Source organism: Eretmochelys imbricata, chromosome 3 (genome assembly GCF_965152235.1).
Source record: "Eretmochelys imbricata isolate rEreImb1 chromosome 3, rEreImb1.hap1, whole genome shotgun sequence".
Taxonomy (NCBI): domain Eukaryota; kingdom Metazoa; phylum Chordata; order Testudines; family Cheloniidae; genus Eretmochelys; species Eretmochelys imbricata.
The window spans coordinates 162,900,513-162,924,844 of record NC_135574.1 but is presented as its reverse complement, the minus strand read 5'-3'; the positions used below and the strand labels follow the sequence as shown (position 1 = coordinate 162,924,844).

At 40.2% G+C, this 24,332-nt stretch overlaps 1 protein-coding gene across 1 annotated transcript in view; it reads left to right on the top strand.

Moving 5' to 3' along the window:
• Positions 1–24,332, top strand: part of SPATA17 (spermatogenesis associated 17) — a 153,094-nt gene that overhangs the window by 88,691 nt on the left and 40,071 nt on the right. Inside the window, exons 7-8 of the mRNA XM_077811939.1 lie at positions 4,250–4,453; positions 9,021–9,169. Coding sequence (XP_077668065.1) covers positions 4,250–4,453; positions 9,021–9,169 — 353 coding nt within the window. The remainder of the gene's footprint in view (positions 1–4,249; positions 4,454–9,020; positions 9,170–24,332) is intronic.

The window sequence follows — 24,332 nt, the reverse complement described above, 5'->3', positions numbered from 1 at the left end:
ATAAAGACAAAGTAAGGAAGCTTTATGGGTATTAAGTCCATTGTGATTAGAGAAGTTAAATTCAACCTTAAACGGAGGGCTATCACAGTCCGAACAAGGCTACTACTCAAACCTATTGGCTGGATTAATTACCACAAAGACCCTGCAGCACTTTTGAAGAGTGTTAGAGACAATGGAATCCTCTAATTACAGATCTTGTGGCCCCTTTTCCAGGCTACCCCGCAGGAATCAGAATGGGGGAAAAAAGGTGGTAATGCTCTCCCAAGCTCTGACCAAAAAATAACCTCCACCCACGTGAGGTGCAAAAATGAGATGTTGCTCATAGTACGCTGTGCAGATGTTCAAAATATGATTATGTGCTTCTGAGGCTGAGTCTACTCTTAAAATGCTACAGCAACACAACTGCAGTGCTGCAGCTGTGCCACTGTAGGGCTTCGTTGGGGAAGAAAGTAAGGCCATGTCTACCCTATGGGAGCTACAACATTAAATTATATTTGCGTGAATGTTTCATACCCGAGTACTGAAGTTATGTTGACTTAACTTTTAATTGTAGACTAAGAGATGGTATCTCCCAAACTCTACTCACTTATGACACCAAAATGAGACCTTACCTAAAGTAAACCATGCTGATCTCTTGAACTGCCCTCTCCTTTTTCACATGAGAAATGAAAGAGTTAACAATATTGACATTTGAATTATCATCATTGGGCATCTGAGTTAACACCTCATTGAGAGTAATGTTGCACTTTACACTTCTCAGAACTACTGTTCCTGGCTCTCTGCAGACTCATGTAGACATCTCTGCATCAGTTTTCTGTGTAACAGTAACAGCAGAAGACTTTAATTTCATTTTTGAAAGAAAAAGCTGAGAACAAGATAACCTCAGATAGGAGGCAGTATGCCAAAGGGTCCTGTTCCAAGAATTACCCAGTGGTTGTGGCATGATCTTAGGATGTGAGATACCTGAGTTCAATTCCCTACTCCACCATAGACTTCCTGTGTGACCTTGGACAAGTCACTTAAGCCTGTCTGTGCTTCAGTTTCCCATCTGAAAAGTGTGGATACTACTTCCCTACCTCACAGAGGTTTGTGAAGATAAATACATTAAAGATTATGAAGCACTGTGAGATCTACTGATGAAAAGCACTATATAGGAAATAAGCATTACTATCATTATTACTGTCCCCTCACAAAGCAACCCTGTATGCTAATCTATGCAGAGCTACTTTGGAGACTCCCCTCCATAGCACACTTGGAGGCCCCAATTCAGTAAAACACCCCAATTGTTTGTATTATGGTAGTGCCTAGAAACACCAATCAAAGATCAGAATCTCATTGTACAAGTCATGTAGCAAAGAAGACAGTCCCTGCCCCACAAAACTCAATCTAGGTGACAGGCCGGGTACAACTCATGAACAAAACAGACTCATTAGGTGGGGAGTGGCTTGGGAGAGAAAGGGAACAGTAGAATGAACAGTTTCATAGAAAGCAGACTTACAGGTCATCACTTGCCTAACCAATTCTAGATGGGAGCAAACTGTAGCATCACAGAAGTGGTAGGTTTTGAGGAATGATTTAACAAAGGATGAGGAGGTGGCTTTGTGAATTGTGATGGAGAGTTTTTTCCATATACAGGTGAGGGGCATGGAATGAATCAGGGAAGGTGCTTGAGTAAGAAATGGACAAGTGGCCAGTTGAGGCTGCTGTTATTGTCAGGGCAAAGGCAAGGCTGACAATCTGATATGCTAGCATCTCAATAGACATGGTGGGTCTTAATGGTGAAGAGTCTCGAAGACAAGAAAATTGTAATGCATCATTTTAAACATGTTCTTATGACCCATTGTAGCTGGCACATACTTTAAAGTTAAGTATATGCTTAAGTGCTTTCTGAATTGGGCTGGACTATGGATTCTTGCATTGACAAGTCATTCCTCTGGACACCATGTTTTATATCCCCAATATGGAGCCCAGTTGGTGTGGAGGGCTTTGAACAGGCCTTCTGTATCTGTATGAATTTAATATTAGATGTATAACAAACGTATAGTGGAAGTTCATGCAGTAATTATGCAGCAATACAATAAAAGCCAGAGACAGTGTATTAATCTAGCTCTTGCAGATCATTAAGTATTTGCAAGCAAATACAAACTGGTATGATAAAGTTACAGATAGGCTTATCTATAAAATGCTGTGAAAATAGTCAGTAAGAGTCTGGAATGAATCTCAAACATTGTGAGATGTTTTTGGGAATCTAAGAGCCAGTCTTCAAATACAGAGCGAAATCAGAGGGTGCAGCTGAACTGCACAGAACACAGATCACACGGTGGCTTGCAATTCTGCATTCCCTCCTTTGATTCTGCTGCAGCTTTTGGATAAGGCCAGTGCCCCTGTGCTGTGTTAGAATACAGCTGGGGATTGGGTTGGTGCAAGGGTCTCCTGGCCATGCCTTCATACATCCATGTCCTCTTTTTCCTACTACCTTCGCCCCGAAAGAATGGAGAGAGTGGTGTGAGAGAGTTACATTGAGATAATTACAATGGATTTAGGGCCAGAATACTCAGATAGGAGAATCTGTCTCATAGAATTTAACAGCAATATTTAAAATAAGCTATCATCTATGCATATCTAAATACATTAAACAATAAGTTTCATAAAAGTTTTATTTAAGTTTTTAACCACATGAGTTGGAATTTCCCAGTGGGACACACTAATGAAAAATGCATTAGAGCTAATTGGGGAGCTCTCAATCCTCCCAAACCCAAACTGTTAATACTTTATGAGGAGCCTGATGCTCTACTTAATTTTCTCAGGGGGCCAAAATAGTTCTACAGAAGGAAAAATGGCACATTATAAATGTTTACTCTCTCTTCCTCACACCTACTGCTCCCCCAAAGCAATGTCTTCACCTTTTTTTTTTTTAATTCAGTAGGTTTTGGCAATTATAACATGCTAAAAACAAAATTAAAAAATACTTTGTACAAATGTGGTTAAAAAAACCTAAGAATTCTGCAAGTATATTATTTTTAAAAAAGCATTTATGATCTTTAGATTAATTTCTGGCACATGCACCTTTACACAGATGTAATCTAATCGATCAAAAATGCAGTAGTTTTGTGCTGTGGGATATAGTGATTCCCATGTTTACTAAATAAATTAATTATTAAAACTATGTTAATATTTATCTTTTTTTCAACAGTTACTTTTATCTCTTCTCATGAATTGCCTGCAAACAGATGAAAATATTTTCAGTTTATTAGTATACAAAATGATTTGGAAATTTGTTTGGCATGTAACTTTTGGCCTGCTACACATTTGCAAATTGCGAATAATGGATATTGCCAATTAACAATTTGAAATTACAGCTTTGTTGTTTAGTCACATAAGTAACATCATATTGTTACCAAATTACTGAATTCACAAAGTGGGCTGTGAATTTTACAGCTTAAAATACATTTCAGAATATGTATTTGACCTTAATATTCATTTTTCACAAGTGTTCACACTGGTGAAGCTAGCATGTTTGAATGTGTGCAGAAAGTTAACATGAAAGTGTTGCCAGGAAGATCAAACAAAAATTTGTTTTTTTATTCATATGAATATTCATGGTATGGTTTTCCCCATTGTCATTCCACTCTAGTTGTGAGAATGCTGCCATTTGCAACTCTCTTGAAGCCAAATTGTGGTTCAGCCATCATAGCAGTGCAGAGATACAAGGGCGCACATGGCATCTGTATTCCTCTTTGTCAGCGTTTTTCAAAATGACAGATAATATACTTTGAAAACTATTTTTTCTCTTATGGATTCTACTACTTTACATTACAAGATGTACACTCAATATTTTTTGTTTTAAACTGGAATGAGATTTGCCCAATATAATTATTATGAGAAATTGTTATATTTGTATGGCTATTAGGTATGGAGGAAGAAGGATTGTATATGACTGGAAGAAAAGATGAGCTTAGTAGTCTCAGTTCTGCAACACTTGCCTCCATGTGTAAAATTGACCCCTATGCAGAAGGCCTGCAGGATGCCTATGCACCATGTAAATCCCACTTAAGCCCTGTCTTAATGGGACATAAGCAGTGCACAGGAATGCATTTCATCCAGAGACCTTTCTCATGTCAGTAGTCCTACTGCAACTTTTTGCTGAAACACTTGTTACGTAGTTGTCTTTATCATTTTGATTTAAAGCATCAAAACAAACATATGTTTTAAATCATTTGAATTCAAGATCGCTCCATTTTCTCCTCAGATGACAGGTGTGTACAACTCACCATTCAGACAATCACCCGATCCAATGGAAGTACGGTTACGGAAGGCAAGGCCTTTCAGCCACAGACAGCAACAAATAAAGAAGCATCTTACTGATGAGATTTCTGACTGGCTAACTTGTACAAGTGCCCTAACTTTCCCTACAATGAAGCCTCTTCCACCCATTGGCAGACAGAAACCTCAGGTAATGCATACCAATAACTCTTAGGCAACTAATTCTGCCAAATACTGTTGCAGGTAGTGTTCTTATTCTTATCTATTCATCATACTAGTTCAGGACATAGACCTCTTTGAAAGAACGAGAACATATAAAGGCAAGGAGATAGGGATCATATAGACTGCATTTTTGTTCTTTGAAAAGATATGAACACGTGAAAATTATAGTAAGAAACTACCATATAGCTAACATCTCAACTGAAGTTCATCAGATGCAGTACTTCCAATTGCACAAATCTAAACATAATTCTGGGATGATACAATTGGTATGCAGGAGAAATTAGAGATGATGCGAAGAGATAACCAGTTAAAAGAAAAACATTTTAAAAAAGCCAGGTAACAACTAGAAAACAAAAATAACCATCATACCATCACATTTACTTTTTTGTTAAGTTTTGCTTTTCATTCAAAGGAAATATCCTCTCAACACAGAAATACTTTCTTCTCTTTTGTGTCCACTAGATGTGTGTCAGTTTTAATTTAAAAAAAGTTTTAACATGTTGTTCTGCATGACTCACCAAGTTGTTAAATTCCCATTTTTTGCTATCGTGGTCTCAATTTCAATTGATGACAGCATATGTTGCACGTAGCTTTTTATTTTGCTGATGGGAAACATTTCAGAAATTTTCCTAGTGTAGACAAGGTCCAGGATACAGTTATTTTATGTTTCAAGAGAGTCAATTTTTCACCCTCCTGTCCTTACGGATTTTTCAGTTTACCAAATCTGCTGAGCTTCCATTCCATTTGCCTCCCTTTTTCAAATTTAGTTCTGTTATTGCCTATAAAACTCTTAATGTTCTTTGGAATGCCTGCCATATGCATGGCATTCAATCCCATCCTCAATTTATCTCTTCAATGCAATTATTGGCTAATAAGTAGAAAGAAAACACTCCCACACAAACTCCCTTCAGTAATTTCCATTGAGTTTATCATTTTTGCTTCAGTAATTAAATAGCAGGTGATGGTAACAAGTGATATGCAATTTGTATTTATGGGTATTTTACTTATCCTCTGAAGTGCTGCTTTAACTGTCCTTACTCAGAGGGCTAAAGATGCTGTGCCTATCCTTCAGTGGAATGTGACTGTATGCACTTTATGTCTCTAAGGATAGTGAGAATGATATTTTGCCTGATGTACGTTACATAGGGATCATTTGAATGTCTTGAAACAAAGGGGGAAATGACAGTATTTTCACTGCTACTTTACTCTTGCAAGATCACTTTGTTATTATGCAATGTGCATAATATCTTGCAAGTTTCTGTTCTGGTTGGAGTATTTTGTAGCACTTTCTAAGTTTATATACACTCACACGAGATAGAGAGCTCAATCATACACAGATAGCCTTTCAGAATAAAACCAGCCTTTCAGAACAAACCAGAAGGGTTCTGTTTATTTCCTGCACCCCAAAGAGGGAATTTACTATATAATACTTTAATCCTTTCAGTGCCCTGGAATGTACACTGTGAGGTAAATTTTCAAAGCACAGTGCGTGGATTTAGCTGTGTGAATCTTATTGATGTTAATGGGAGTCAAACGGCTAAATCCCTGCACACCACTTTGACAATTTAGGGTTGTATGTCTCAGGAAAGGACATTGGTCTGAGCTGATGAAACAGTTGGACATGAAAACCCCTCAGAATGCATAGGTCTGAAAGTGCTCTGATGTGACAATATGGGATTTAATCACTAGCCATCCTTGTGGCTTAGTTCTCTGTGACAACACTCTTCGACACTAACTTTATTGTACACATCAGACCCCATGCTAGTCACTTGTGTTACATCACCACCTTTATACATATCCAAAATGTGCTTTGCCCTCAAGCATGATATTGAAATGAGAGTGGAATTGATGTACACTAAAAAGAACAAAATTTAACTAACACATCAGTTGTCTCTTAGGGATGTAAAATATGTGCATGTAAAATAGCATATATAAAAGAAAACTTTTAACGGTGCTGTTATCAGTTCTATCAGTTCTATCACTTTTTACAATCTGATGAAAGTACAGCTAATACTGAAATTAGTCATCTCTTCATTAAAGGGCATTAAAAACAGCAAGCACATTGCTTTTTTTTTATTTTAAGGTTTCCCCCAACCCCTTTTTTCGTCTGGCTGGTGGCTATGCTGGGGTGAGAGAAGGCATTGAGGAAGTAACATGATTTCATTTAGAACAAAATATCTGTCCATTTGCCAATCCTTGACAAATCTCTAGTGGACCACTCCCTAGAAAGAAGATTTATCCTACTCACCACAGTGCTCAAACTGCACACAGAGTTTTTGTTTTGTTTTGTTTCCTGAGGGAGGAAGAGGATTGTTTAACTCCCTCCCTTGATCTCCCCAAAAAAGAGGCTCCCCCATTCATGAAGCAGAGCTCCTGGGATGCTTGCAAGCACTAGAAGGGCAGAGATGTTTGTAAGCACCACAGTACTCACCAGTCTTGATATTTAAGTTCTCAAATGCAAGTAGGTGAATGGATTTGGTCTCTATCTATTTCTAAAATGTTTATCTTCATGGTTTATAAGCTTCCTCCAAATATGCGATTCAGAGGAAGAGGAAAATCTGTAGAGTAGAAACATCTTAATATTTTAAAATTATATTCCACTTTCATTTATAATGACAGGGCATTATTTGAGGAAGTACATAGTTACCCTTTTTCACTTCCCTTAGTAATTGCCCTACTTTGTTAATTTCATTCAAAATATAAACAAAGGAAAAGGTGAAATATCAATAAAGATGGAAAAGACCTATTTTGATAATCTGTTTCAGCCATTACCCAGTGGAATACAAGTGAGGAATTCATGATGAAAAAGAAAGACTGTCCATTGTTTGTATTTTCCACTGTAGGACATGTGTCTATGTTTCTTACAGGTTATTTTATTTACATAAGAACACTGACCAGGTCACTTGACATTTTTCTTCTCCCTGTCAGTCACATATCTACTTTATGCAAACATTTTGTATTACAGAAGGCGTATTAATGTTTTCAACTTTTTTCTATAGCTCTCTCTGATTGGACAGAAGGAGGCAAATAACATTTACTATTTTCAGTAAATTACGATTGTATTTATTATTCCCCTGCAGCCTAAAACTTTTTTATTTTATTGTCTTTAGAAGAGCTATAGTGACCCCAGTAAAATAGATTTATTCTTTGTGTAAACTTTCTGGAAGTAAAGTAGGGGAAAAGCTTGCCAAAAGCATAAAGATTATGGTTACTTGCTTTCTTAGAATCTTTAAAAGGGACTTGAGAAACATGGTTCTGCGCCTTTAAAAAGGAAAGTTCCAATAAAAATCCATTAACTACTTTCAAATATAGCAATCCTCCTGTCCAGCTGTGAAAAGTACTAGATGATACTTATTTGCCATTTGTGTTATTTACGGTCCATGACTTTTATGGTAACTGGTTCCTATTATTGGTTTCTATTAATGTAAAACATAAGTGAACATAAATGAGGCGTGAATCATTTCTTTTTATTAGCCCCACAGTCTTCACTCAGTGCTTGCAGTAACTCCAGCTGTGACTTGTTAGTGATAACCTATCTAAAGAAGGAGATCTTTAAGAATAAGGGACATGATCAGGATTGTTTGTCCATTCATATTTTCAGAAGGTTTCACTACTTCAGTGCAAGATCAACAATAGTAAAAAGAAAACAAGATTTAATTAGCAACACTACTTAAGTCTAGTTGTCACTAAAATTGTAGTGAGTTTAATATGGTACTAATTACACTCCAAGTGAGTTTCTACTGGTTACCACTAAAACCATGATATAGGGTAAGTCACAAGGTAAGGAAAGAACTTTCTGCTGCTATAGATTTGTATCATTAAATGGTACATACTGGTATCAGTTATTAAAAAACATGGTTACAGATTTTCAATTCAAATATACAAAATTGTTAAGAAACCATAGGTCTATAGATTTTTTGGGTGCCACTAAATAAATGTAGGCTTTAATTTTTCAGAAAAAAGGTTGTCAGCAAATGGCAAATACACCTGTTTTATTTGTCTTGTCTGCAATTTTACTAGAAGAGTTAGTTCTGTAATCATGTTTTGAATCTCTTTGAAAGTGTCTCTACTGTCAAAATGGCAAAGACACTTTAAGTAAAAGGAACAAAGCCTCTCAATCTGAACACTGAAAGGGTTAGGCTTTTTCAAATGTTTAAGCACAACTACAGTATATTTTGCGGAGATCAAATTTTAGTTTACTAGTATGTTGGTAAGAAACAAAACAGAACTAAGTACTCCTAGTCAGTTCTACACGCATGTCTTTTTTTCAGTAAAAGATACACATTAATAGTTCAAGAAATCCACCAGTGCACATTTCTCACTCCCCATCTAGGGTTTTAGAGCATGTTCTCAACCATCATGTTACTGTAACTCTCTATCAGGATGAACTGCTTTAATTAATTATTTTGGAAAGAAAATCTTGCCACTCTCCCAGCCACTCTGCATCCTTTTTCATCAGGGATATGTCACAAATAATAATAATAATACTTAAAAAAGAACACAACAAAACACTTACCTTATCCTATACCTGTCAGGGGCCCTTCCGTGATACTGCTGAAGTATTGCAGCAACGCTACAAGCCTTTGGAACCAACCTTGCGGGTGGCAACATCAATCAATTCACTAGAGAAGGCTAGAGAGGAAATCAAAAGAGAGGAATGGAGAAACCGCATAAATGACAATAAGTAAGTTCCTTGATTTTTTCTTATATTTTTATGAGAACATTTGCTTTATTCTGCTGCTTTCAGAAACCTTTTATGTCTGACAAAATGAAATGTCAAATTTGACAGCTTACTAGCAACCAGTCTAGGTACATACTTCTAAATTCTGTGTTCTTATTTAGATTGTAAAGTGTTCAGGGCAGAGACCCTGTCTTGTTTTATGAAGTGTGTCATGCAGACCTATGGAACTATAGAAGGACATATAATAAACAACCATTAATATAATACACATTGCAGAAGATGGACTTCCTGGAAAGTAAGCAATCAAATGGTGCAAGGATCCTTCCGCCACTCTTGCACTCTGCCAACGGACAGGCACTATTTCAATCTTTGCACTTTGGATACGTCAGGACTATGTGAGACTAGCTGTTGGTGCTGTACTCCCCAGAAGATTTGTGTGTAAGTCCCTTCTCTCCTCTGCACAGACTAGCAGAGCTCACTCTGCAGAGAGCTGGAGCACATGTTGCACCCTGTCAGAGGGTGACATAGAAGCTGTACTCACTCTGTGTTTCTGAAGCAGCATGGTTTCCTGCAGCCCATTGCCTGCAGGAGCTTTAGCTGGGCTGGTGCATCTCCAAACAACCCTGAATACAGGGCTGTGCTTTAAAGGCATCATCTATCCCAAAGGATCTAGCACTTTCCGCAACACATTTTAATGTTCTTTTCTGACCACAGTGGAGCTCTATTGGATCCATCATAATGGAGTTCTGTTGGGTCAGTTCTTCAGAGTCTGTGGTTACTCATCATAACTCGATGCTTTAATGGCATTTCCCTGGAGTTCACTCTTCTTGACAATGCTTTAACCCCCTAGTTTAAAAAAAAAAGTTTGGTGAATCATCTGTCTTAGTGGTCATACTATGCCCATTGACATATTGAGGGCTTATGTTTTGCAATCCCTACTAGCTTCTAGTGAAACCTTCTGAAACCTTCAGTCTAGAGATTTTGTTTCAGTTTCACTGCCACATGATGCCATTTATGTCAGCTGATGTGTTGGGACTCTGAGCTCTGAATTCTACTGCATCAGTAGATTTTGGCATTTGTGTTAATTAATGTAGTTGCCATTTTTTTTTCCCTCAGTCCTTCCCCCCCCCCCTTCTATTTTAATCTTAACAGTGACTTTAAAAATGGCACCTTCTTATTCAAGAGATCAACTCCCAAGATGAATTTAGACCATGTTTTATTGGATTGCTTTTTAGTGACAAAAATAAGATGTCAGTACTGTACTTCTTACTCCTTTTGTATGGTACAGCCAAACACAGGTTGGTACAGATTACAAGTAAAAGTTGTTTTCTTACTTGTTTTCTGTCCCGTTTAGTGCATCATTAATAGAATTGTGAAGTAAGTTTCAATTAATTTATGTAATTAATTTAATACAAAAAGTAAAAGAATGCCCATTCCAGAACTGAAATTACAAGGCCAAATTCCATTCTCAGACACACCTCTTCTGCCTTATAGTGGAGAGCTTAATATGAAGACAGTGGATTGTACAGGTATAATGGAGTTCCAGATTTTGCTTAAATGACCTGAGATGATATAGAAGGAGGAAAGAAACCATCTTGATAGTCAGATTTCACATTAAATTGACAGGGCTAGCAGTTAGAAAAACACAACTCTTTTCTACTAACCTCTGCCAATTAGATCTAGAAGTCGTTGGGAGACAAAGATGTTATCTCACTTCGTTTTTTAAAAATTGAATCATGCTCTTCACTTACTGGCATGACTGGTATGTCACAGCCCACAACCATAAGATGCCAGATTGACAAACTTGAGCGCTCTAAAAATAGCTGCGAAGACAGTGCTTTGAAGTTGTGGCTTTGGCTGGAGCTTGAGCTGTGAAGCCTAAGGAGTGAGGTGGGCTTCAGAGCCCAAGCTGCATCTTCAAAGTGTTGTCTACACAGCTATTTTTAAAGAGGTACTACCCGCCCCCCCAGCCTGAGTCTGTCGATCTGGGCTGGGATGCTCACTGCCACTGGCTGTGTAGACATACCCACTGTGTCTTGTGCTTATGAGAAACACTAGTCCACAGATGTCACCATGTTTAATCAGAAGTCATGAAGAGTCAGATCCTGGATAAAGATCTTCTAATTCTTATGATAAATCTAGTATGAAGGCTGTGGCCTTGAGCTGTCCAAAGTTGTGTTTTCAACTCTGACAGATATTGGTCAGTTGTCTTTCTTCAACATGAGTATAAGGAAGAATTTAATGACAATCCTAATGCACAGAAGCAGTGCTGTGGTGCTCGGAGTCCTCCACAACACAGGATGAAGGATTGTACACTATGTATCCATTCTGTGACTGCTTAATTTGTACACCAGATTCAACCAAGTATGCCAGGATCACATCTGTAACCTTGCAAAGGAGATGACAAACCTTCATGCCATCCTCAAGACTGGCACTCACTAATAAGGTTGCAGCCACTGTTGTGGAATATTTGCCTCAAGAGAGGGGTCAAGAGAGTCAAGGAAAGGTTTATTGATGGTTTATTATCTGGGATGTCTTTTATGAGCTGACAAAGTTCTGTATATTTCTATGTAATTGAGTACTTCAAGACTATATTTCTGCATCATAGGGCTTATTTATGGAATTACTTATCTTTTTTGGAAAGAAAAACAGAGCAAAAAAAGAGAGATAAGGCATTTATTGGCAATGCTTATTTTTGTGGAAGGTGAGACATACTTCCAGTTTTTACTTTCTAAGAATGGGAAACCTGTGTGGTATTTTTAAAGAAGGTAAAATTACTTACCTGTAATTCTCACCCTTTGAAGATATCACACAGGATTCCCACTGCCCTGCCCTCAGACTTTTAGGTTTCTTTTCAAAGATAAGGTGTGGCTCCAAGTGGTATACTTTTATATTTGAAGTTACATTTGCATTTGTAAGAGCGTTCTTGTTTCCCATGCATTTCAGGAACTGATTGAGAAGGGTCTGAGAGCTGAGGCAGCAAGCCAGAGTTGAAAGGGAACACAGCGGAGGGTCTTGTGCCTAACTGCTAGAGCCTCAGAAGACTAGAAATATAAGAGCTAGGGATGTTCCTGATCTGTCTCACACCAGGGAGGCAACACTTAAGAATGGAAATCTGTTTATGTGGATGCATAATTTACTGTACACAGGGCTCTGCCTATACCTATCTATATCCAACTTTAAAATGGGAGAACATATATTATCCTTCCATTCAAAACATTACAGCTCAGGATATGATAAACCTGCCTTCATTTTTAGACTATTGCAGTTTCCAGTTTCATCTTTTATTTTATAATGTCATCTCTGAAGCATTTTAGTCTTCAGGACTAGAAATCGGTTGGGAAATGCATCTTAAAAACAGAGTGCTCAACTATGCACTGTATCCAAGCAGCGTTCTGATGCAGTTGAGAACACGAGCCACAGGGAGCTCCCTGACCTGTGCTGCTCAGCTACGTCAGAAGTTAGATCAGCTAAGAGCCTGCCCTCAGTTATGGCACTGGAGTAAGTTCCTTAAAGGACCTGTCTGTACTAGTAGAGAATAAGCATAGTTGCACTCAGCTCTGCTGTGTCCCCTCAGCCCTCCCCACTCTCAGAATATTGCTTCATCTCTATACACTGGAACTGACTGTACAACTAGAATCTATCCACATTGTAGTGATGGAATGACTGGGGTATCTGGCCCAATACAAATGACTTTCTTGATAATTGTTCTCTGAAGAAGTACATCACAAAAGTGCCCACTGACCCATACTTCTCCCCACAGAGTTGAAGTCTTCCTCTCCTCCTCCATCTCCCTTCCACCCCCCCAAAATAATGCCATTCCTTTTTACAGAGATGGAGTGATTTTACTTTCCACTTGGCTAGGAATTGGAAATTGGAGCACCCATTTTACAGACTAGCGGCTGGCATAAGACACCACTTGCAGGAACCAATAGATTTAGAACACTGAGCATGTAAAGTTCTCTTCTTAGTTGCATGCAGCAACATCAACCCAAGAATGATGATCTGTTGTATTTATTTGTATGTAATTCTCTAAAGGTCAGAAATTAAATTTTCAATAACTTTTCTGAAATATGTCTCAGTTCACATGCATTGTGCTCCAAAGGGCCCCCCTAAAGGATTGTTTTAAAGTTCACATAATCCTCCAGAGTTAGTTGCGGTTTATAAATAAAGACATAGTTTTACAAGAGAGGGCAAAGACAGTCCAGTGATTAGGGTGCTAGCCTAGGGCTTGAGAAAACAGATTTCAGTTTCTTCACCCATTCCAGATTTACTATGTGACCTCAGGCAAGTCACTAAGGCTTGGCTACACTTGCAAGTTACAGCGCATTAAAGCAGCCCCAGGCGCCCTAACTCCTGAGGTGTCCACACTGGCAAGGCACGTAGAGCGCCTGGACTCTGCAGCTGGAGCACTCCTGGTAATCCACCTCCACGAGAAGCATAAAGCTTGCTGCACCTCGTCCACACTGACGCCCAGGCATCAGTGTGGACGAGGTGTTGCATTACTGCACTGCGATTGGCCTCTGGAAACATCCCATAATCCCCTGAAGTCAAGTGGCCACTCTTCTCATTGTTTTGAAATCAGCTGCAGGCAGGCGGATATCCCCTTTCAAAGCTCCGTTTCTGACAGCCGGCATGCTTATCTGCCCTGAGACAAAGCAAACCATTAGTGTGGAATGCTGCTATTGTGAGTGTGTGTCTGCACGCAGGGGAGGGGAGTCTGCTGCTGGCTGAACTTAACAGCCCCCCACAGCTCTCAGCCCCCCAAAACACACTGTTTCTCCCCCCACATACACACAACACACTCCCTGTCACACTCCACCCCCTGCCCCCCGCATTTGAAAAGCACGTTGCAGCCACTTGCACACTGGGATAGCTACCACAATGCACTGCTCTTTGTGGCGGTGCAAGAGCTGCTAATGTGGCCACGCCAGTGCGCTTGCAGCTGACAGTGTGAACACACGGCAGCGTTTTCCCTGCTGCGCTCTCCGAGGGCTGGTTTAACTCCCAGCGCTCTACATCTGCAAGTGTAGCCAAGCCCAAAGGCTCAATGTGTTTCAGTTCCTCATCTGTAAAATAGGGATTGTAGTTCTTCCCTACCTCAAGGGGGCTTTATGAGGATAGCTGCAATAAAGATTGTTAGACCCTGAGGTACCATAGCAATGGGGGCTGTCTAAAAACCTTAGATAATCTGTTATTTAATTTTCTATCCCAAGATATGAGCATGTTCTGTCGCGTAAGAAAAATTAACCCCTACTGACCTCTCTTCCCCACATCTTTTGTTTTCAGTGTGATTATAGTTCAGAGCATTCCATCTCACTTTGCTGAATTCTGAGTCTCATTCTTACCAGCCTCCAGGAGTTATTTGGTGGACTCAAATTCCACCATCTATGGACCAGATCCATATCTTTCCTGAACAATGAACATCAGTGGCTTGGTCTGCTTTTAAGGGAGATGGTTAATACTCATTCCAAGAGGATGGATTCCTTCTGTTCTTCTGAGTATTAAATTTTATCCATTAAATTTTTCACAAAAGACTTTTCAAAGTGAACATCTTGTCCAACTACCTAGTTCTGGTCTAGCCTCTCTTTTAGGGAAAGATTATGGAGAAGTTTGCAACCTAGATAGGCCCTGTGCCTACAGATCGTGAGGGTCAGGAATTGGCCCAGAATGAATGGTAACAAAATGTTAAGAACATGTTATTTTTTTTATTCAGCTAAATGCTTGAGTAAGATTTTTTCTTAAATAAAATATTATTTCAATGTCTTACATCTGGATGATACAGTTCACTGTATTTCTGAGTTAGTTACAATAAAAATAACCACTGTATTTTATGTCATACAGATCTTACACATCTAAAAACTTTTTGCAAATTATGTCTAGTTTTTCATATGCTTTGCAACTTTAGCAATTTGCATATTTTCTGGACTGTTATTGTATTATGATAAACAGGGATTACCATATATTTTCAGATAATGTTTCCTTAACAATTCAACTTCTATTTGTAACTCTTCCATTTATTTTAATTACTAGCACAGTGTGCAACATTTATTAATCAGCAGAGTCTTTTTAAGTTAAAATACTAAATTAGCTAACCCCATTAACACAGAAATACTCCAAACAAGCTGTAATAGGAGAGGTAGTTACTGTGTAAATCGTATTATACATGCGTGTGCTCTAGGGCACAGTTAAGCATGATTACCCTCTTTTGATCCAGTATTCCTCTGCTTCTTCCAGCTAATTTCCAGTGGAAATTTACAAAGTGGTGCCTTCATTTTTCTATCTTAATTTTTCTAATGAAGTTCTGGTACTTTATAACACTGGGGATGCAGATAATAAGTCTGTGTATAATTAAGAAGTTCTAGAATTTGTCTGCAAAAGAGATCTCTGTTACTTTTGCTTCATACAAGAAGTAGGCTATTCTTTTTTCTGCTACCTTACTCCATTGCAGACCTGGATTAAACAAAAATGACCAGAGGATTCCTATATTTACTAACATCAGAATACAGAATAATTTATATGATAAATACAGCTGTGGACTGGACACACACTTAGTGTAGCATTACATACAGTGTCTTAAATAATGAATAATAATATAATTATCAAATTATATGACATTGGATGTAACCGGCAGTGGTGCTGGAACTAGGGATGCTGGGGGTTCTGCTGCACCCCATGACTTGAAGTAGTAATAAACAACACCAAATACATGGTTTGCATCATCAGCACCCCACTATAAAAAATTTTTCAGCACAACTGGTAACCAGAGTAGATGCATCAAGGGATTATACTGTCTTTATGTTGTAAATATAGTTTGTTTTAACATGAATTCATTATGGGACAAATTATGGCTGCCCCAACCATATGCTAAGATAAGAACAGCCTCAGAGCTTCTTGCCTTCCCTGAGTGAAAAGCAGAAAGGGGCAATAATACTGGTGATAGTACTCAGTGTCCCAAAAAGGGCACATCTGAATGGGTGGAGGAATAACTTCAGATTTGGCACCAACTTTGAAAACTGAAAATTCATGAAGTTCTTCATAAAGAATAATTAATTCATATGTGCCAGATGGTACTGAACAGTTTATGTGGAACTAATTGTTCATGGTCTTCTTTAGACTGACAGATAATTCTGTTTTATTTGAGTTGGAACAAGAAGACAAGAGATAGAATCACTAGTGCAGAGAACCTGTTTAGGTAAAATTATTGCAGTTCTGTTCATATAGCTATAGGTAAGATTTTGGCAGCATTTCTATTATTAAACCACAAAAATATCCATTAAAGTAATATTAAATGTTTAACTAGAAATTACAAAAGAAAGGAAGCTAAGGTAAGCATGAAAATCCTACGTAGTTCTCTGTTTTTAATGTACCTCATTATGCCAAGGTAGTGCAACCTTGTACCTCATTATGACAAGGTGGCTTCCTGCAATTAATGCAGAAGTGCGTCAGACCCTTCTCAGAAGTGTGGACAAAGCATGAAGAGATCTGGCATCAGAGTACAGGCCCAGATTCCATTGCTACTAGGTTACCGGACATTTGCCTGTTTGACAGTCAGTCCACAGAGTCCACTCACCACGATAAGCCCCCTCATAGCCAGGCATGGGGTCGCAGCCCCTTGCTGGACTAGTGCCCCTGTCACTAGTCACCCTGGTGGTGGTTTCTCTGTCAGGTAACTTGGCACTCTGGCCAGGTCTCAATCCTTAGTCCACCCATTCCAGGGTCACAGTTGTCTATATAAAAGTTCAAAACTGTCTTTAACTGAAACAAAAAACTTCCACCCTCTCTGGAGTTCTTCTTCAGCCAGTCTCCTCCCTGGTTACTCAGGATCTCTGTCAGCCTAAAGAGCTTTTCTCATTTTTTTCCTTGTTGTAGTCGAGGTATCTTCCAGGCCTTCCTGCCTGGAGAGCTTTCCTCCCTGCTTACTCAGGGCCTTGCCGGAGCCTTGCTTGATCTCTTTCCCCAGCTGGACCATCTCAACATTTCTACCCGGCTCCTTTTATAAAGGAATCACCAGCTTCCTCCCAGGAGAAGCCCATCTTGTAATCAGGGTTGGTTTAGCCCCAAGAGCAAGCCACCCTTTTACAGGCAGATCCAGAGAAGGGACTGCAGGACTACTACTGTTTCTGTGTAAACACAAGAGAAAGTGAGTGCTTCTGAGCTGTGCCCCTGTTGGTAGGCACCACACAGAACTGAGACTGTGCTTCTCAGCAGACAATGGCACACCTGGCCAAGCCTATATTCCTCTTGCTTCTGCCAGGAAGCTTATCTCTCTCTCTCAAATTACCATCAGAGTCAGGCCCTGATCAGCATCCTGCTATACATGTTATCCCTACCACCCCAGCTGGAAAATCTGCTGGGTCCAGAAGGCCTTTCTTCCATCTCCTGCTGCTCTACTGAAACAAAAACTCTAGATAACAGGGTGAGAGAGACAAGAAGGAATAAAGACAAAGGCTGAGGAAGTGGAAGAAAGGAGAGAATATGTGTAGGGAGGATGGAGAAAGAGTGGAGAGATAGGAAAACTACACACAGTAGAGAGAGGAGCAGGATGAAGGGAGAAAGAAAAGGACTTTTTACGGAAGTTGGCTCGGACGTTCAGGAATCTATTGGTGCAGCACTGAGAGTTATCTGAGGCAGGATTGCGTGTGTCCAATCAGGCCTGTTCCATGCTATTTCACCCTATTTTGTATGGGCTGCTGAAAAGGGTGACTCAAAGCTAAATGTGCCTTAAAGACAGTTAATAAAAAATCCTCTCTGGGGATATCCCCTCACCTCCACATGAGAACTTGGAAGTTGAGGCACCAACAGTTAGAAGGAAGGCTCGCCACTGTCATGTTACTGCACTCCACTACTCTGAGCTACAGTGCTGGCATTTACCTGGACATCAAGATAATCAATTTCTGGCTGCAGCACTCAGAGTCATAGATTACCAGAGCATTGTGACCAAAGGCCTGGTGGTGCTATGGAAGAAGGCCCCTACCCTACTCAACTGTCCTCTCTAGAACAAGAGCATAAAAAAACAAACAAACTGAAACCCCACCATCTGTGCCCCAGCATAGATCCGACACAACACCAAGGACAGCCTTTGATGCTAATGAGACAGTCAAAGCCATCTCTGCAAGGTAGCAACCTGGTACACAGTGCATTTACAAAGTATCGCTGCTAGGATTTTGCCTCTAGGAGGGCAAACCTTGATCAAAATCCCCACCCATCCTAGAGTTTTTGTTTCTTTTGGGATATCCCTTATTTGAGTTTTTGTAGCAATAATATTTCATTTTTTATTATTGCCTTATTTGGGGAGCCTTCAGTTCTCTCTCAGACAGCAACCTGGACACTTGATTGCCAAGAAAGGAGCTGGCTCCTGCTCCATTCTGCTACCACTGCCTTTAGCCATCAAAAACCTTCGAGGGCTTGTGGAGTTCCACCTTAGTCACACTAGGGGGCTGGGACCCAGATGTAAGAAATCTGCCAGAATGAGCTCTTCAGATCTTTGCTTGAATAGACCTATTAAATCTAAACTTGTGCACTTAACTAACAACATTGATATCTCTGTCTGGATTTAATTTTCTCTGGATGTTTTCCTCTTCTTCTCTAACCACTCCCCTTTTCTACCAAGTTCAGAATATACATAATTGCTAATTTTGAGAGAAGCTATGTTAAATGTATACATGAAGCTACAAATCTCTATATCAGTCTATATTGCAATATTATTGCTGTTTGCTATACTTTTTTGTTCTAAGTTCTGCTATGAAGGTAGAATGTCCTTTGTATGATTTCCATGATATACTTCAGTCATTCTACTCTATTTTAATACTAATATATAGTATTTTAAAAACACATTCTTTATTGAAATGAATATACAATGAATATCAGAGATTCTTGCTGGATGTAGGAGGACTTCAATTTTGCAAATATAGATCATTCTGACCGACATAGGTGTAAGGAGCCATCCTCATGGATCTGACTACAGAATTGGGGACATAAGGAAAACAATGAAAGCAACAGTTTATTTTATGCCGTTCTATCTATCTACAATTTTTAAAGTCTCTATTATTACTCAGAAACTAATAAATATGTTATTAATCATTTCCAAGTAGAGAGACATAATCCAGAGTGTGCAGTTAATGTCACACACAACAGTATATGATGCACTTATCTGGTTTAAGATATTCAGTAGAACACAGCACATGAAATATGCATTTATGATACTAAACCACATACATGTTCTATTGTGTATCATTTCTTACATAATCAGAATATCGTTTGGTCTCTACATCAAGATACATAGAATTTGGGTTATTCTGAGAGACTATTTGCAAAAAGAAGGGGAGGATTGAACAGTGATCTAAATTGAAATGATGATCTTTTAAAAGCTCTGTATATAGGGTTATAACTTAAGATTGTAAACTGTGCACATCATGATTTTCATTTAGTTTATCTTCCATTTTTCTCAATAAATGATATTTTACAAAAAATTTTAATCTGTTTAGTATATAGGCATTACAAACACTGTATTCATAGTGAATTATGAATGTTATGGATAAACTAAATTCCATGCATATATGGGCAAATCCCTAAACTGCTAGCCTTGTCTTCTCAGCCATCCAATCCCTTGAGAAAGCCAATTTTCTTTCATGTCTGAACAAAAGAAAAATGTACTATTAAAATGCAATTCAGAAGTGATAAAAAAACGTGTAAGTGGAGCAGCCGGCTCTCAGCACCTTCTGTGTATACTCTGGGACACTGGGGCCACATTAATTTTTTGTGCATGTGATGTCCATCCCATGTGCAAATTAGCATTACAAGTACCATAATCTGTCTTATATGAGAGCTACCTGTCCCATGAGCGTACACATACTTCTGTAGCTTTGTATTATTTAAAGCTCTGTTACCTCTGTGTTTTTGTTTTGTTAATTTTATATAACATTTGGTTGGGATACTGGATGGAATAAATTGGTTACTAGTGAGATATTCAGACTTTCTTTTTCTGAAGGGGAGAGTGGATGGAAGGTTCACTGATAAAATTTACAGTTGCTAAAATATTGATTTCCCCCAATAAATGATTTTTAAAAACCCATTTAGCAATCCATAGACAGAAGTAATGGTTTTATTGCCATGTGATGGGCTGACCAGTATAGAGAGCAGAGCTTTGCTACTTCCTAAGTGAGAGAAGCCTGGTTCCAGTCCAGAGCCTGAGCCATTTGGAGGATAGGATGACTAGGTCTCAATAAAAAGGAACAAAACACAGGGAGACAAGTCTGGAGCAGTAGGGTGGGATCCTGCTGATGAATCCACAAATGACCTTAATTTTTAGCTTTACTGTTTTCCCTTTTTTGTTTTGGACTCCAAAGCCTGAGAAGGGGCAAGAAAGCTAAGGCACCATGATACTGGACTTGTAAGGAGTGACACCCGACCATCTGAGACCCGCAGCAGGCTAAACATGCCCTTGCGAGGGCATAAAGGGGCGCCACTGAGACAACCTGGTTACAAATTTGATATTGAATGTAGGCACGATCTAGCCCCTGTGACGGGGAGCAGGTCAGGACTTAAAAAACAAAACCCCAACAACCACCACCGCCACTGCCCAAACACCAGAAAAAAATTCCTCCTCCGTAGTATGGATGTGGAACAACTACTGGATGGCAGAACAGAATGCTCAATGCCAACAGCAGCAACAGCAATTCCTCCAGCAGTTGACCACCAAGCAGCAGCAGCTAATAACTGCCCAGAAGCAATAAAAGCTAATGCAACAGATTGTGACCATACTGTGGCCACCCACAATGGCTGGGCCTAGTGGCACAGATCTGGCAGGAGCCCCGGTACCAGAAGACTACCAAAGATGGGACCTGAAGATGATCCAGAGATCTTTCTCAAAACACTTGAGCAGGTGGTACTCGACCAGACAATGCAAGCAGCCTAATGTGGGTTAGACTCAGTGACATCACAAGATTATGTACAAGTCAAAGCAACCATTTTGACATATTGGATATCTTGCAGGAAACGTTCCTTCATCGATTTTGGGAGAAGCGATATCCTCCAGGTGCCTGTCCCTGCATAGTGACACAGAAACTGCAACACTGGTGTTGCCAGTGACTCATATTTCAGACAGAGACAGGGATTCAAATAGCAGAAATCATTCTGCTTGAACAAATAACGCTGATATTCCCCACCAGGGGAAAAGATTGGGTTCTATGTCACTGGCCCATGACAATGGCAGACACCATCCAGCTACTGGATAACTATATGACATTTAGGACTGCTACAGTGACATTCAGAGAGGGACACTGTGGAGCCAAAGGATCAGCTCCAGTGAATGAGAAATCTGGCTGGGGAAGTCACAGTCCTGAAGTCGCCTCCCTTTAGCCCTCCCATTTGTGGTGTGGGAGGTGCTGCAGTCATCTACAGGCTTCTTCCCGTTTGAACTGTTGAACGGGAGGCAACCGCAGAAGGATTCTGGTCTTAATACAAGAAATGTAGGAGGAACAGGCCAGCCTGGACAAACCCATCTCACCTGGTGTAGTGGCTCAGTTTGGATGTGGCAGGAAGTAAGGGAAAACCTGCAGCCACTTTCCCAGAAGATGAGCAAACCCATGAAGCAAAAATTACAATCTATGTTGGACCCAGAGAGAAATTTAGGAATCCCTAAGGCCCTTTGTTTTCAGTTATTTATTTATTTTATTTTCCTGGAAATATATTGGGATTTATTAAAAGTTTAAAAACAGGAGAAAATTGGTATAAATGGAAAATGAAGGGTAGTAAGCATGGGGGAGGGGTGGTGCCTGGTAATCACAGAGGCCAAGGGAGCGGCACTCACCATGTGGGAGGTGAGGAAGTCTTCCACTCCCTGTCCGGCTTACTCCCCCCGTCCCCATGCAGAGGAAGCAAACAGGCATGCTGAATGACCAGGACTACATGGGGAACAGAAAGCTGCACCTGTAAGTGCATGTCCCCCTGCCAGACAGAGTCCCCCTGGATCCCAGCCCTTCAGCACAGCCCCATCCTCTTCCCACTGCAGGCTTTGTCCAGCAGGCTTTGTCCAGCTGCAGTGGGGGAGTAAGATGGGCAAGGAGCCAGGTCCTGGCAGCTAAGACCACTCCTGTGCTGAAAGGCTGAGGTGGCGAGGGGACTCTGTCCAGCAAGGGAGCCAGTTCTCAGAGTGCAGCCTTCCCCTCCCTATGGGCCTGTCGCTGCAGCAGTGGGCTGTCTCAGCTGTTAGGACCCAACTCCCTGCCCATCTCACTCCCGCACTACACAGAATGAACGGAAGGGGACCTGAAGGGCAGGAGTCAGGAGGGGAGTGAAACGCTGCACCCTGTGAGCACTGGAGCCATTGCCAGACAGAGCCCCCTGCTCCCACTGCTGGCCCTTCAGTATGGCTTCCTGTATGAAAAATGGCCAAAGTCCACATTAAAATTGGTTAAACCCAAATACTGGCTTTTTCAAAAACCCAGGAATTTTTCAAGGAAAAAATCAGTAAATATTAATAATGAAGGACTTTAGGAATCCTATAACAACTGGAGAAGTCCAATTGCATTGGTCCCTAAGCCAGACGGGACCAGCTGATTTTGCTCTGACTTTAGAAGAGTCAATGCCATATCAAAGGTTGATGCATAACCCATGCTGTGTGTTCATGAGCTGCTAGACCAGCTGAACCAAATATTACCACCCTGGATCTTACCAAAGGATACTGGCAAATTCCATTCATGCCAAACTCTTGAGAAAAAATGGGCTGTGCCATCCTTTTGGCTTTATCAGTTCTGGACTATGCCATTTGGCTTACAAAAGGCTCCAGCAACTTTTCAATGGTTAATAGATCAAGTTCTTCAGCCCCACAGTAGTTGTGCCACCGCCTACCTCAATGATGTTGTGATCAGTAGCTGGCACTGAGAGGATCACCTGACACAGATAGCTGCTGTATTCCAGTGCCAGACTAATGGCAAACCCTGCCAAATGTGGCATATGCAAAGATGAGACAACCTACCTGAAGGGTCAGGTACAACCTCTGGTGGACAAGGTCCAGGCCTTAAGGACCTGCCCTACTATAACTTCAAAGAAGCAGGTGCACAGGTTTCTGGGAATGGCAGGATACTACTGCTGATTTGTACTGGGATTCTTATCCATTGTGGCCTCCCTCACCAATCTGCTCAAAGACAGTAGCTCAAAAAAGATGTATTGGCTTTCTCACAGGATGGAAGGCTGTAAGAAATCCTTTCAGATCCTAAATGCTCACCTCTGCAAAGAGCTCACCTCATGCAGCCCAGATTTCAAGAAGGAATTTCTTCTACAGATTGATTCCTCCAAAGTCAGGTTGGGAGCAGTCTTGTCCCAGGCAATCAACAGCAGGACATAGAATCATAGAACTGGAAGGGACCTGGAGAGGTCATCTCATCCAGTTCCCTGCACTCGTGGCAGGACTCATTATCTAGACCACTCCTGACAGGTGTTTGTCTAACCTGCTGTTAAAAATCTCCAATGATGGAGATTCCACAACCTCCCTAAGCAATTTATTCCAGTGCTTAACCACCCTGACAGTTAGGAATTTTTTCCTAATGTCCAACCTAAAGCTCCCTTGCTGAAATTTAAGCCCATTGCTTCTTGTCCTATCCTCAGAGGTTAAGAAAAACAATTTTTCTTCCTCCTCCTTGTAACAACCTTTTACATACTTGAAAACTGTTATCATGTCCCCTCTCAGTCTTCTCTTTTCGAGACTAAAAAAACCCAATTTTATCAGTCTTCCCCCATAGGTCATGTTTTCTAGACGTTTAATAATTTTTGTTGCTCTTCTCTGGACTCTCCAATTTGTCCACATCCTTCCTGAAAGGTGATGCCCAGAACTGGACAAAATACTCCAGCTGAGGCCTAATCAGAGTGGAGTAGAGTGGAAGAATTACTTCTCGTGTCTTGCTTACAACACTCCTTGCTAATACATATCCTGTCCTCTACATAAGCCAAAAATTGTTCCCAAGAGAAAAAGCCTACTCACCATGATAGAAAAGAAAAAGAGGGCTTAGTTGTGAAATGGGCCATGAAGACACTCACATACTACCTCCTAGCAATAAGTTCATCCTGTACACAGACCATGAAAGACACCAGCCCCTGACTCATGAGATGGTACTCATGAGATGGCATCCATTTCAGATCCAGCAGAGGGCTAGGATTGAAATGCAGA